Here is a 15,230-nt window from a genome sequence, read left to right on the forward strand (position 1 = left end):
AGCTGGTATTGTGGTGCCCATAATTAATGAGACAGCTCTGGCAGCTGCTCCCCAGCCCAATCCAAGGGACTAGGCAAGCAGGAAGTAAAAATATTCCTGTCCTAGCAGGGTGCCTGGCCAGTGAGGTCAGCAGTGGGCTGGCCCTTAAGGACAAGAGGCATCTAAAGAAGGATCCAGTTCTGCTTCTTCCTGCCCAGCACCTGCCGTTGCTGATCACCCCACTCACCCCAAGTCCCTACTGACTCTTCTCTTTACCTGGAGAGAGGGACAGTCCTTCCTCTTGTCTGACCCTCATCCCTGTTGCTGCAGAGGAGACCCAGCAACTTTATGGATGCTAAGGGGCTGGTAGTTGGATGTTCTTTCCTCCCCTCCTCAATCCCATGGGCAGTGGCAGGCAGCTGGGAAGAATGGGGTAGGGTTATTTTTAGTAATAATAATTCATTCAGTCAGTATTCATTCCCCAGACATTGCAGAGCACCCACCACGTGCCAGAGGACACGGTGCTGACCAAGACACAGCTTACAGACTAAGGAGAGAGAAATACATTAATCAAATACACAATGAATAAATATATATCAGCTGTGGGAACCGGACATAACAGGAGTGTTTAATAGGGAAACTTGGTATTAAGTGCCTACTACATGCCATGCACTATGCTTGGCATTTAATGAACATTTCCCCATTTAGTCCTCACAGCCTTGTTGCATGCATGCTAAATCGCTTCCGTCGTGTCTGACTCTTTGAGACCCTGTGGACTGTAGCCCGCCAGGTTTCTCTGTCCATGGGGATTCTCCAGGCCAGAATACTGGAGTGGGTAGCCATGCCCTCCTCCAGGGGATCTTCCTGACCCAGGGATCAAACCCACGTCTCTTATGTCTCCTGCATTGGCAGGCAGGTTCTTTACCACGAGCACCACGTGGGAGGCCCCCACCACCCTGTTAGGCAAGTCGTACTGTGTCCATTTCACAGATGAGAAACTTAAGGCTCTGCAGCTTTATTTAATCATCCACCCAAGTAGGTGGCAAAGCTGGAATTGGAAACCCACTTCTGCCTGATGGCAAAACCCCAGCTCTTAACTCCCATAGTCCAAGGCCTCTGGCTCTGAGGCTAACTGCGTGTCACCTTGGGAGTCTTTTCTCCCCAGGCCTCCTTCTGACCTTGCTGGTGGCTGTGGAGTTGGAACAAGCCTCTGGCTCTGAGTACCCTTCAAATGGCCTGAGGCCTGGGTTCTTCTGGGGGCGGAGAGGCCTCTCCAATGCCTGGTCCCCACCACCTCCTTCCCCTTCCTCCCACACCACCAGGCTGCATGGCGCCTCTACTCCACCGACACGAGCCGGGCCTACCTGACGGCCACCTGGTACTACTATGACAGCATCCTCCCTTCCTTCAGGTAGGCCCTCCTGTGGGGGGACGGGGAGGTGGGTGGTTGACAGTAATGCCCCTGAGGACACAGCCCTGGAGGCTGGGAAGGGGGTGATGGCTCCCGTGGGAGCCTCTGGGGTGGCTCTGCAGAGCCTATGTAACCCAGAGCCTGGAGGGTCCTCTCTCCAACTCTGTTTTGCTAGGGAAGGGGGGACACTGGACTCAGGGCTAAGCCCTGGTCCTGGCAGTCTACATGCTCCCCCAGAGCAGTTGCCCCTTGGGGCAGAGCCTAGCCAGCTCACTCCCCTCAGTCTGAGCTGGAGTCAGCGATAGCCCTTGCAGTGGATAGAGATACGGTGGTGTGGGGCAAGAACGTATGTGCCAGAGTTAGGTACTAGCATCCACCCCAGCACCCCGACACATGCCTGCTTTTACTGTACCAGGCAGCAGCCCCAGGGCCCAGAAGTGGGTTTGCCCCACTGGCCCAGGCTGGGGTAAGACTGCATGGGGTGGCTCCACACAGGAGGTCATTAATAGCATCACCAAGGTTCATGTGGCCAGCTGCCTGGCCACACCGTGGGGCAGGAACGAAGACCTGGGACAGTGGCTCAGCCCCGAGGGCTGCAAGAGTGGTGGGGCCAGGCTGCAGTGCTCAGCATTTCTGCGGGTGCCTTTTTTACCTCATTAGTTCTCGAAGAGCAGCTGTTGCGTGATCCCACTCATCCAAACACCTGGCTGCCCCCTCCCTGTTTCCTCAGCCTTAGGGGGCTTCCCAGGGGAGGAGCAGGAGAAAAGGGGCTGGGAAGGGGGCCTCCCAGAATCACACTGGCTCCCCCTCTCCACCTGGCAGAGGCAAGTGCCCACCCCAAAGACAGGGATGGTGGTTAGATTATTAAAAGAAAGAGCCCTTCTTTCTAAAAGCAGTCCCCAGGACTCAAGGCCAGGCCCTGGGCAGTAGGGCAGGGGCTAGTTTGTTAGAAATATGTGTGTGATGGGAAAGAATGATCTGGGGGAGATGGTCTTGGGTCCTCTGGGAAGAGTCAGAGTTTGGTTGGGAAATCCTGGGTCCATTGATCCTTCTGCTCCCTGGGCCTCAGTTTGCTCATCCATGCAATGGGAAGGCAAAGAAAGGCAAGATCTATTTCTTGGGTTAGAGAAACAGGAGATGGCCTGGAGAGTTTAGAAGAAGCTGAGCCCTCAATCTAGTCTCTGAGAATCCAGCGTGAGGGCTGCAGTAGGAAGTGGGTTGCCCTATCAAGTCTCCCTCCTCAGCCTCAGTTTCCCCTAAAATCCAGGCACATCTGGAGGGCAGGATTTCAGGGCTGCTGCTGGCCTCCCGGTGGGCACGGCTCCGCCTGCGGGCGCTCTGCTTGCTGCGCAGAGTGAGGTGGATTTGAGGTCCCCGCCTTCCCCCTTGGGAGGGTGCCCCCTAGTGGTGCCCATCCAGCACAACCATACCGGGCATCCTTGAGGGTTTCCCAGGAGCTGAGAAGAGAGAGAGGACGGCTACTCTCCCATTCCCACCCCTGCTCATGCGGGCCTGGTGTGTTCGCTGAGCATCTCCAGACAGGCCGGCCCGGGGGGAATCCATCAGGAGCTCAGGGTCCTGGGGGGGCGGTGCCAGGGCCCTGCCTGCCGCTGACGGCGCCCTCTCCTGCAGAGAGCTGGCCCTCTTGTTTGAGCACGTGCAACGGGCCCGCAACGGGGGCCTACGGCCCCTGGAGGTACGGCGGGCGCCACTACCCGACGGAGCGCCCTCCCGTTACCCGCCCGTTGCCACCTGCCACCGGCCGGGCAGCGCCTCCTTCTGCCCTGGGGAAAGGTAGGGGCCCCCCGGGGCTGCCACCTCCTCTTGCTTCTCCTCCTCCTCTTCCATTCTCTGTCTCATCCTCTCTCGGACCTGTCTCCAGCCACTGTGTGGGTGTCTGGGCCTGTGCCGGGGGCTCCCAGGCCTTGTCAGGAGGCCTGGGCCGTTGTCATCGGATGGCCTGACAGGTACAGACCGATGGTCTCTCTGGAAAGGCCAGAGTTGACTCAACGCTTTGTCACCTGGGACTCCAGGGGCCTGAGTGGGGGACATGTCCACACCATCCTTTCCCATCACCTCCTCCATTTATTCCATTGTCCTCTTTCTTTCTGTTTCCACGTCCCCTTCACTCTTCCATCCCTGCACCCCCATCCCTCCCTGGAAGCTGGAGAGAGGAGGAGGCCGCTGGCCACAGGTGCTTACGGCTCAGGTAATCGTGGGCACCGTACCGGGGTGTGAGGGCCGGGGCCCCACCTCCCCAGCATGTTCCTCTAGAAGGGGCTTGACACTGAACTCGCCTCTTGGGAATGAGATGCCAGCTGGAAAGAGAGCTCTGTGACTAAGGACTGCTGAAGGGCCTATGTAAACTCAACCAGTGACTAATGCTCTTGTCTTGTGCAAGCCTCGTCCACAGCTTTGCTAATCCCAAAGCCTCCTCCTGGGATTCTCCCACAATGCCTTTCTTTCTTACGGAAGGACATTTTGCTGTCCTGACAGTCTTTCTCCCCTTGATCTGCCTCTCCTGGAGCTTTTGCATCTTAAAAGAACAAAGAAAGAACAATGCTTACCCCCACATAAATGTTCATAAGTAGTGGAATTTCAGGCATACTTGGCTAAGGGAAGCTCACTAACTCACTGTATATGGGAAAGTGACTGTTCCTACAGAGGTGTAGCTTTGAGGCCAAGGGTTCAATCCCCACCCGCCCCCGCCATCATCCCCTGTCGTCTGCCCGTTGGTTTGTTTTATTTCATCTTTGCCTATCACCCCTGAATCAGTCAGGTGGACATCTGGGCCTTGAGCCTTGGGTTGATTCTGAGCCCCAGGCCCAGAACAAGGGAGGGAAAAGAGGTGAACCACTTGGGGATCAGAAGGAGATGCTATGAAAGCCTCTGCTTGGTGCTGTGTGTCCTTGAGAAAGTCATCAAGCCACTCTGAGCCTCAGGGTTCTGGGCAGAAAATTAGCAGTGTGAAGGCTGCTCAGGGGATGATCTGGATTTCTGGGCTGAAAAGGCTCAGGGAATAGGATAGAGGGGGTTCTGGTGCAGAGATTGTGGGGAACAGAATTCCTTTCCTGGTCTCAGTGAGAACAGTTCTGGCCAGGGGCTGAATAAGAAGTGGGTAAAGAGGGAGACCCTTCTAGGTCTCTGGGAGTAGGGACATGTGATTGGCCAGGCTGGAGGTCCCTGGAAGAGGGTCCACGGTGCAGCCCATGCATATTCTCTGTCACTATCTGAATGTCCCACGGTGTTATCCCTGCCCCAACCCAACCACAGCGGATAGGCAGAAGCTCAGAAGTTTTGGCATTTGAGCAACCCTGCTGACAGCCTGCAGAGAAGGCAATGGCAACCCACTCCAGTACTCTTGCCTGGAAAATCCCATGGGCGGAAGAGCTTGGTAGTTGGCAGTTCATGGGGTTGCTAAGGGTCAGATACGACTGAGCTACTTCACTTTCACTTTTCACTTTCATGTATTGGAGAAGGAAATGGCAACCCACTCCAATGTTCTTGCCTGGAGAATCCCAGGGATGGCGGAGCCTGGTGGGCTGCCATCTATGGGGTTGCACAGAGTCTGACACGACTGAAGCGACTTAGCAGCAGCAGCAGCAGCAACCCACAGCCTGAGCCAGGGCTCTTTGCAGCTTCAGTTTGCTCTGGTCTCACTTTGCCTGAGTAGGAAGGTACTGGAAATGGAGATTATCCTGGACCCCAGCATCTGTACCACCTGCCACAGCTGCTCTGGGTCTCTGAGACCCGCAAGGCCCAGGAACAGATGACCACTGAGGACTCGGCCATCGCTAACGCCCAGCCTGCGTGTGTCTGCCCTGCAGCATCTGTGTGCCTGGGGCTCATGCTGATGGTGGTGGAGTGTTCCCTATTCCCCAGACCCCAGGGGGCCGAACTGTGACTTCCAGGAGATTAGTGTGTGTGTGCTAAGTCACTTCAGTCATGACCGACTGTGACCCCATGGACTGTAGCCCGCTAGGCTGCTCTGTCCATGGGATTCTCCAGGCAAGAATACTGGAGTGGGTTGCCATGCCTGCCTCCAGGAGAATCTTCCTGACCTAGGGATCGAACCCACATCTCTTATGTCTTCTCTATTGGCAGATGGGTTCTTTACTACTAGCACCACCTGGGAAGCCCCCTAGGAGATCAGGCAGCAGACCAAATGGCCAGATCCTTAATCGTGGCTGTCTGGGCCCTGTGGGCTGGGTGCCCAAGACAGGACCACCCCCTAAACACACACACACACACCTGGTTGGTCACAGCCTTAGTGGTGCTTGTGGATGGACCCAGGCTGAGCATGTTCTCAGGACGATAAGGACTTCCTGAGGGGTGGCTGTGCCAGAGCCAGCACTTCTCTCTGTGGGTTTTGTGATGAGACGCCAAGACAGTGGTTTTCAGAGCATGGTTCCCAACTTCCTGTGTCGGCATCCCATGGGACATTTGTTCATCATGCAGAGATACCTGGACCTCTCCCCAAGCCACGGAATGAGCATCTCTAGAGAAGAGGCACAGAATTCTGCATATTTAACATGCTCCCCATGAGATCCTTGTGCAAAGCTGGAGAACCTCTGCCTTCTAGGCATGTGGGCTAGAGGATGATTTGAGTGGGGGGTCCTTCTCTCCCACCAGCCACTGGAGGCTGGCCCCATCCTGGCAGCTCCCCATGCTCTGCCCACCTGCCTCCTTCCCACTAACCTCTGTTGTGTCTTGTTCTCCACTTTCCAGCCAGATGTTTAGTAATAAACGGAGTTTCTTTCGGATCCACGCCAGCTGGAGACCGAGGTACCCCCTCGCCTGCTCCTCCTGTCCCCGCTTCTCCTTGCCCCACCCAGTTCTGGGGCTGGAGAGGGAGACAGGATGGGCCAAGGACAAGGTGCATGTGCCTGCCGCCTGCTGTCTGCCTTGAGGCCCTGATGAGCCCCTTGCCTTCCTGGGGATGCTTCTGCCAGGTCTGGGGACCTGAGATCAGTCCCCAGTCTGTCAGGAGGAACACCTATAGGAGCCTTCGGATAAGTTCTGGCTCTGCTGCTGATGCTCCCCCACCCCAGCCTCGTGTGATCTTGGCCAGATTGCTTTCCTTCTTTGGACCTCAGTTTCCCACCTGTGGAATGGGCAGATTGAACTAGAGGCTCTCGGAGGGTCCTTCCCACTCTGACTTGTTCCAGGCCTTTAGCTTCCTGGCTCCATACTGCCCACTGAGGTCCTAGCAGATGCCCGAAGGAGCTGGGCTTGGTGCCTCCTTCACCAGCTCCAGAGCCCAGTTCTTTAGCCGCCTCACCACTACATTCCTTGGTACCTGCCCTGTGCCAGGCCCTGCACTAGGAACACAGTGATGAGTAAAACATGGTGCCTAGAGAGTTGCAAGGAGTAACTGCCATGCCGTGTGAGCAACACAACTCAAGGAGGAAGATGAGGGTGGCGAACAGCAAGGGGAGGAGGTGAGAGAGCTCGGCTGTTGCAGCCCGTCCTGGAGGTCGGGAGCTAAAGCTGGCTCACAGAAGCCCCGTGGGAACCTTATTCTGTTGGCACTGCCTGAGCTGGGGCTTAGAGTCCTGCGCATCCCAAAGTGCCTTGGCAGCCTTGTGGATTGGGGCGGGGGGCTGGGGGGCTGGGGCGTGAGGAGGAGAGGGGTGACAGAGCTCCTCGCTGCTCAACCCAGAAGCAGAGTTTCTTAGAAATGTGGCTCCGTTCTGAAGCTGGCTGGGGGCCTTGGGTGCAAGCCTTCTGTGCCTCCACTTCCTCAGATGTAAAATGAGGGTGATACTAGGGTCTGTTTCCACTCAAACTGTGCCTGGCTCAGAGGAAGTGCTAGATAAATGTTGGCCTCACGCGATTTACTCTTATGGTATGCGCTTGGAAACCACCGCTGGAGGGAACACGCTGGAGGGTAAAGCCGAGGAAACTCTGGGTCAGCTGTCCCGCTTTGCAAGATTCCTTGGGCTCTGTGGGTGTGATGGGCAGGAAGGGCAAGGCCAGGGCTGTTTCCACAGTCTGGAAGAGAGGGGCTATATTCAGCATCAGAACAGGTAGGCTGCCTCCGACCCTCTGCGAGCCTGGTGTTTGGCAGGCAGATGGAGTGTTTAAAGAAATCCCTGTGGAAGTGAGCACAGGGGTTGGGTCCAGCCAAGCAGTCAGAAGGCAGCCTGTGCCCTGAGCTTGTCCTCTCTTACAGGGATGCCCCAGTTAAGTTCACACACCTGTCCCCCAGCCACCAATGATGCTGAAATCACTGGCACCACTGATGTTTTGGGCCAGAAAATTCCTTATTGTTGGAGGCTGTCCCATGCATTGTTCAGCATGATTAGCTGCATCCTTGGCCTCTACCTAGATGCTAGGAGCACCTCCCTCCCTGCCCCAGGGAGACAACCAAAAATGTCTCCAGCCAAATGTCCCCTAGTGAGCAAAATAACTCCCAGCTGAGAATTACTGCCAGAGACCCTCTCCTGTTGGCTCCTCCCAGAGAAAGAACACAGCCTTTGGAGTCATAGAAAACGGGGTTCCAGTCCTTGTTCCATGCAGAGGAACTCTGTGACCCTGGAAGCTTAGGCACCCCCTTCCATATCTGTAAAATAGGAGTGGTAACTATGGAACCCGCCACCCAACGTGACTGAGAGCAGAAAAGGCTCAGGCAGTCAGCCTGGACCTTGTGTGCTCTTCTAATGTCCACTGTGTGCCAGGTTTCTTTCCATTTTCTTTGAGCTTTTAGGCTCCAGAGAGGCTGATGTGAGCCATTTTCTGGGCCCTGCCCAAGGAGCTGGAATCCAGGGCCACCGCTGGGAAAACAGTGCCTTCTTATACTGAAAAGGAGCCCAGGGTCTCTGGCTGGCTGGAAAGTTACAGAATCCCACAAATCACGCTAGAAGCTCCTTCAGCCATCACAGAATCAGAGCTGGAGAGAGACCTTTCAAGACCTCTAGGGCAAGTGCCCACACCCCTTCCTTCATGAGTCCTACTGAGTGCAAGCTCAGTATGGCTCACACACTTCTCATGACAGGGAGGTCAGCCCCTTTCCCCAGAACAGCACTGGAGTGACGTGCCGGGCACAGAGATCCAGACTTCTGGGCCCTTGACTGACTGTCAGGGCCTTCTCTGCCCCTGTCTCTTCCTCTGCCTCTTGAAGGAGTGGAGGACAGAGGGGGTGGTTGCACGGACTGGGTGGGGTGGTGGGTGCTTGCCAGCATGAGAAGAGCCTGAAGAAACTGCTCTGCGGAGGAAAGTTTGGGAAAGCCAACCTCAAACTTTGGTTGGAATCTTTGGTATGTGCTGAGGAAATCCTGGGCCAGCCGATAGCATGATGGATTGCAGGGAGCCACCCCATCCTTCCCTTCTGATATCCTCAGGGCCCCCATCCTTGTTCTGTCACCTCTCCCCTCTGGGCAGAGGTCCCTACTCCTAAGGATGGCCCTACATACATCCCAGCTGCCTTCCCAATAGCACCTTCCGGGTCCCTCACCTCAGCACCTTGCTCTATATATTCCATCCCCTATGTCTGGGCATGGAGGACCCCGGTCCCCCCTCAGCTCTGAAACGAGAATCTGTCTCCTGTTCAACCCTTGATCTGAAAGTCTCTGAGACCCGGTGACACAGTGTCCTACCCTGGTCCCTGCCCCCTGCCCGCATCAGAATTCTCCCAAGACTGACTGGTGTTCTCCTGAGCTGGGGCCCTGGACATTCGAGGTGCAAGGGCCCCAAACCTGTCTGAAGGGGGCCTTTCAAGTGGCAAACACAGCAGGGTGGTGGCAGTGATGCCAGCAGGAGGTCTCTGGCTGTAGATGTTTGCATAGTTCCCATTCAGACAGCAGTACTGCAGTCCTTGAGCCTCTTGGACCGAGTTACTCTAGCAGGCACTGGGTATGCTGGGCCCGTCCTAGGGAACCCGAGGCCTCCCCTCACCTGTCTTCTTCCAAGATTTGGAGGATAGGTGAGGAGTCTGGGTGTGGGAAGGGGGAGTCTAAGGGCATAAACAGATACATACACGTGTCTTCACATGTACACAGATGTGTAGGTGCTGTTGAACTGCAGGCTCAGGAGGCAGTGGGAGGCCGTGTGGGCGGGATGTCAATCTGGGTGGACAGAGAAGAACAGGTTACAGACCTTCACTGGGTTAGCAGGCATGGTCTGGGCATACATGTGGGCCCAGCAGCTAGACCCACAGGGCTAAGACCCCCAGCAGGCCAGCACATTGCACACCTCCAGGCTGTGATTTCATTCACACAGAAATCTGAATGATGGAGACCTTTGGAATTTTGCAGTGCATTATCTATACAACTATACCAGGTCCTAAGACCCTGACCTGACCAGGTGAGGTCAGATAGTTCCAGCGGTGGGCAAAGGAGGAAGATAGGTACACACACTGGCACCTGTGTGCATACAAGCACACAGACTACACACATACACACACACACTCAGCTCCACACAGCCGGCCCACATGTACAGAGAGGAGCTGGGGGCCTCACTCATTGTGCATGGCCAGGAGAGCTTCTCCATCCCTCAGCAGCTTGTCTGTCCCCAGAGGGGTCTCTTGCCTCCACCTCCCAACCCCCGGCCGGGCCAGGCCCGGCTCCTGGTCCTCTGTCTGTCTCTGACTCCTTTCTTGGGTTTCTGTCACTCTTTCCACTCTGACATCTGTCTCCTGTGCACCCTTATCTGTCTGGGCAATGACGGGTGAGAGGTGGGGGTGGGGAGTGGAGTTGTTCAGACTGATCCTGGATTGGCTTCTCACAGGAGTCAGGGCCCCCCTTACCACACCCATGTCCCATCCTCAGAAGTCTCCGCTTGGAGGAGAGTCAGCCCCAGTAGCTGCCCCCAAGTCCCGAGTCAGCTGTGTCCCCACTCACACCTACCCCCAGCTGCAGCTAACTTGACTCTCTCCCCCACCCGACCTGCCCTGCCAGCAGCCGGATGGGCATCAAAGACCGCATCCGCATGGGCAGCTCCCAGCGGCGGACGGGCCCCTCCAAGCAGCACCTGGCACCTCCGCCAATGCCCACTTCCCCGAATAGTGAGCAGGTGGGTGAGGCCAGCAGTCCCACCAAGGTGCAGAAGAGCTGGAGCTTCAACGACCGCACCCGCTTCCGGGCCTCCCTGAGACTCAAACCCCGCACCTCGGCTGAGGGTGAGCCCCTGCGGGTCTGGGGTCAGGATCGGCTGAGGATGGCAGGGTGGGCCTGGGTCTGGGCTGGGGGTGGGAACACTTGGTTCTAGTCCCAGTTTTGCAGCAGATTGAGCATCTTCCGGCACCAGTCTTCTGGTCTGTAAAATGGACAGCCTGCTTTGCTGGGCTCCAGGCTGTTTGAGAATCAGAGGAGAATATAGAGGTGGCATTTGGTAGTGGTTAAGAGCATAGGCTTTGCTGGATAGGAGGGGAGTTTGGGGGAGAATGGATAAAAGTATATATATGGCTGAGTTGTTCTAAACTATCACAACATTGTTAACTGGCTATGTTAAGTTGCTTCAGTCATGTCTGACTCTTTGTAACCTTATGGACTATAGCCATCCAGGCTCCTCTGTCCATAGGATTCTCCAGGCAAGAATACTGGAGTGAGTTGCCATGCCCTCCTCTAGGGGATCTTCCTGACACAGGGACTGAACCAGAGTCTCTTATGCCTCCTGCTCTGGCAGGTGGTTCTTTACCACTAGCACCACCTAGGAAAACTCCAATATTTATAAAGAGAAAAAGAAAAAAGAGCACAGGCTTTGGAGCCAGGCTGCCTGGGTTTGAATCCTGCTTTGTCGTTTATCTTGGGCAGGTAACCTAATCTCCCTGGGCTTCATTTTCCACGCCTATAAAATGGGGACAGTGATCATATCCACTTCATAGGATTGGTGTGAGGATTATATGAGATTATCCACAGTAGGTGAGCAGAAGAGTTCTGGAATATAGTCCGTGCTCATCAAAAGCTCGCTGCCTTACAACCATGCTCTGAAAGGAGCAGGAGGCCATCCGTGCTAAAGAGAGCCCTGACTGTGCACAGCCCCACTCCGGATTATCTTGTCTACTTCTCTTAGCAATAGCAGGGCCGTGTCTATCCCCATTTTACAGATGGGCAGACTGAGCTCTCTCAGCAAGGAAATGGCAGAGCTGTTATCCTTAAGCAGGTCTGTCCAACTCCATAGCCCATGCTCCCCACCCTGCCCCTGTTTGCTGGCCCAGCCTGCAGATATGAGGCTGTGAGCCTGGCAGGGGTTGCGTTTAGAGAGGTGGCCTTTTGGAGTTCCAGCTCTGTTCCTGACTTACACTGGGACCTGGGTAAGCTACTGCCCTTTGCTGTGCCTCGGTGTCTTCTGAAAAACAGAGGATTGGACCAAATTCCCTGGAAGGCTTCTCCCAGCTCTGACATGCTTCAGGCCCCTGGGTGGTGGTGGGGGCGGAGGCGTAGAGGGTGGTGGACAAGTATGGAGGTTAGGGACAGGAACTGTGGAGGGAGGGGACCCAGCCATACTGCCTCTGTATGTGCTGTATCAATCCCCCAACATGCTGCTGGCTGACCACTCTCACAGCCCTTTCCTGGAAGATTATAGAACTCCACAAACTAGTCTTTGGGGGGTGCTGGGACCTGGGGCCTGGTTGGTGCCCAGGGCCTCCTCTTTCCTGCCAAGAAACTGCCTGACCTCCCCACCCTTTGGCCCCAGTGGGGCCAGGACAGCATCAGCTGCCTGCAGTGCTGGGCACCAGCCTTGGAGAAGCCATTTCTCTCATCCCAGGAGGAGAACGACTTGCTTTAGAGGCTTCCTCCATAGCAGAGTTGGGGCTGGGAGCCCACCCCTTGATTCCCTCTTGGCTGAAGGATAAGGCTGATGTGCAATCATGCGCAGATGCCTCAAGCCCCATGTCACTGTCCTGCATGGTGGGGCTAGTGGGATTTCCTCCAGGGCTGTGTGCAACTTGCCCCGGGCCAGACCAGATGTGCCCTAAAGTGGTTCCTACTCACCGGCCACCAGGCAGATGTGTACACAGGGGAGATGGGCCTGCAGCAAACTGAGGTGTTCCCCTTGGGTAGGGCAGCCAGGAGTCCAGAACCTGGTCTGCTTGTGCCCCCAGGAAGGTTCTGGGCCCTTTCTGGGGCTCTGTCTTCCTCTCTGTACCCCTCAGGGGGGTGGTGGGGGTTGCAAGCACTCCCTTCTGCCACCGCCACCTGGGTCTCCTGCTCCTGACTTTTCAGAGGGCCCCTCGGAGGAAGTGGCGGAGGAGAAGAGCTACCAGTGTGAACTCACTGTGGATGACGTCATGCCCGCTGTGAAGACGGTCATCCGCTCCGTCAGGTGAGGCTGAAGCAGGAGGTGGGCCACCCACTGCTGCTCCCCATCTGGGGTCTGCCCTTGTGGCCAGGCCTGGCCTAGCTCCTGGCATACCAGCTGCTGCCTGCCTAGCACCCTCGACGATGCCACTGGAGAGTGGGTGGGGTGGGGAGGTGGCATATGGCTCCCGGCTGGGTTGGTGCAGACTCATCATGTCCGGAGGGCTGGTCAGGTGGGGCGGTGGGCATGGCTGCCCACCACAGTCCCTCTACTCACACTGCAGTCTTCCCCCAGCTTCCCTCCCTTGCCTCTCCCTCCCTGTATGTCCGGCTGTCTCCCCTTTGTTTCTCTCTCCCGAGCTGTGTGTCAGCATCTGCCGGGCTCTCCCTAGGTCTCTGTCTTTAAGCAGTTTCACCCCATCTCTGTGTCTAAATCTCATCCCCCTCTTGCCTCTGTGACTCAAACTTACTGTCTTCCCTCGGGAGTCTTGACCTCGGCCTGTCTGTTTCCCCCAGGATTTCCTCTAGAGCCACACTGTTCAGACCACAGGTCACAACAGTTTGAAATCCACTTAGTGAAATCAATTTAGTGGTCAGCATTCAAAAAAGAAAAAAGAAAGTATCAGAGTGCATCCTTCATCGTAAGAATAAATGTTTATGAAACTTCTATTTCAGTTATGTGTGTATGTTTATACTAGTTTCTGTAAACTATTTCTTATCGTAGTTCTTGGTCAAAAAGTTTGAAGGCCCCTGTCCTCCTGGCTTCACTGGCTGTCTCCCTTAACAGCTCAGTGGGGACCAGAGTCCCTGAGCTCTTTAGCCATGTAGCCGTGGATCTGGCTCCCAAACTCCTTGGAATGGAGTTCCAGCCTAATCCCTGTAGCTCCAGTTTCACGCCAGGCCTTCCAGACTCACCCCCGCTCTTCCCTGGCTGATTCACCTGCCTGCAAGCCTCGCTCCTTTGTGTTTCTTTTAAATCCGAGTCATCTGGACACCCCTCTCCCAGAGAGCCTCAGGCCTCTCTCCACCCCTCTTTTATGCACCTTGTCTGTCCACTCCAAGGGACCAGCTTCCGGAACACAGCACCCGAGCTTTCCCCTGGCCCAAGTCAGCTCTCCTTGGCTCCTCACACCCAGCATGCCCCAGTCCTGCTCCTCCTCCCATGACCCCATGTCAGGCAGTGGCACCATCGTCCACCCTGTGCCCCAAGCCATGGGAGTCATCCTGGACTCAGACTCAGAAGCCTTTCAGGCCCCTCTCCCGCACTGCTCACAGCTGTTCTGTATCTCCACCCCACTGCCCACCCCCCCAGCTCAGGCTCATCCCCTGGAGTGGGTCTTCTTGCCCAGGACTCTGCCCCTCCAGGACCTCCTCTGCCCACACAGGTGGACAAAGGATGGTCATGCTAAAGCAGAGTAAACCACACGGCCCCTTCCCCACCACCCGAGCTTCCCATTGCCCAGTCTCTGCCAGGGATGCTGGGATCTTCTGAATAACCCCTCCCCCTACCTCTCATTGATTAACCCCTTTCCTTCACATCCTGTTCTGGCTACTTTGGACTGACTCTCACTCACACACCTCCATGACTGTTTGTGTCCCCCAAGCCTCTCTTCATGCCCCTCCTCTTGCCCTGGGACTGGAAGGTATCACTTCTCAAGGTGTCTCCTGACCTCCCCAGCCAAGCTCTTCCTTCTCATGGTCCCCAGTCCTCTTTCTCCACTCCTTGACATAGCCCTCATCGGCCCGTAACTGTCTGTGTCCTATTCATCTCCCGCTCCAGACCAGTGCTCCAGAGACCAGGGATTTCATCTGATGTCCTTTGGGGTGTCCAGGGTCCAGCACAGAAGCGCTAACAGGCATATGTAAAAATGTCTTCCCCTGCACTGTCCTTAGCAGCAGTGCTCACAGGTGCCTCGCTTGTGTCCCACCCAGCAGAGAGAAACCAGGCCCAGTCCCAGCCCTCCCAGTGACTGCATATTAAAGAAGACCAAACAAACTCAGGAGGCTGGGGCAGGAGGCTGGTGGGGAGGGAGGGAGGCCCGAATCCCAGCTGTGGCTGTCTGCGGTGGCCCAGGCAGAAGGTGGCCTCCTGCCAGACAAGGTAGCAGAGGACAGAGATGGGGCTGGAAAAGAATGCCTGTCCTCTGAGACTCCCTACCCCACCCCCGCGCCCAGGATCCTGAAGTTCCTGGTAGCCAAAAGGAAATTCAAGGAGACGCTGCGACCATACGACGTGAAGGACGTCATTGAACAGTACTCGGCAGGGCACCTGGACATGCTGGGCCGGATCAAGAGTCTGCAGGCTCGGTGGGTGGTGCGCCGGCCGGGGACGGGGTTGCGGGGCAGGACGTCCGCGGCACCAGTTCCCGCAGGAGGTCTGCTGGAGCCCCTCTGCGGGCGCCCGAACGCAGCCCTGAGCGCTCCCTAGGGGCCGCGGCGGGGGGAGCTGGCGTTTCTTGCTTGCAGCGCCTTGCAGCGGGAGCCCGCACCCGCACCTGTTATTGAACCTGAAATGGAAAGTGTTAGTCGCTCAGTCGTGTCCTACTCTTTGCCACCCCATGTACTGTAGCCCGTCAGGCTCCTCTGTCCATGGCATTTCC

The 15,230-nt window shown here is 56.2% G+C and overlaps 1 protein-coding gene across 2 annotated transcripts in view; it reads left to right on the top strand.

Annotated features, from left to right (window-relative positions):
* KCNQ4 (potassium voltage-gated channel subfamily Q member 4) overlaps positions 1 to 15,230 on the top strand; it is a 57,404-nt gene that overhangs the window by 37,064 nt on the left and 5,110 nt on the right. The window contains exons 8-13 of one of the 2 annotated variants that reach the window (XM_088835182.1): positions 1,302 to 1,390; positions 3,023 to 3,184; positions 3,555 to 3,599; positions 10,288 to 10,508; positions 12,556 to 12,655; positions 14,806 to 14,937. In XM_088835182.1, coding sequence (XP_088691308.1) covers positions 1,302 to 1,390; positions 3,023 to 3,184; positions 3,555 to 3,599; positions 10,288 to 10,508; positions 12,556 to 12,655; positions 14,806 to 14,937 — 749 coding nt within the window. The remainder of the gene's footprint in view (positions 1 to 1,301; positions 1,391 to 3,022; positions 3,185 to 3,554; positions 3,600 to 10,287; positions 10,509 to 12,555; positions 12,656 to 14,805; positions 14,938 to 15,230) is intronic. The other variant, XM_055403029.2, reaches the window with a different exon arrangement.

This window comes from Moschus berezovskii, chromosome 4 (genome assembly GCF_049115385.1).
Source record: "Moschus berezovskii isolate FMDL1 chromosome 4, NW_MosBer_1.0, whole genome shotgun sequence".
Lineage (NCBI taxonomy): Eukaryota > Metazoa > Chordata > Mammalia > Artiodactyla > Moschidae > Moschus > Moschus berezovskii.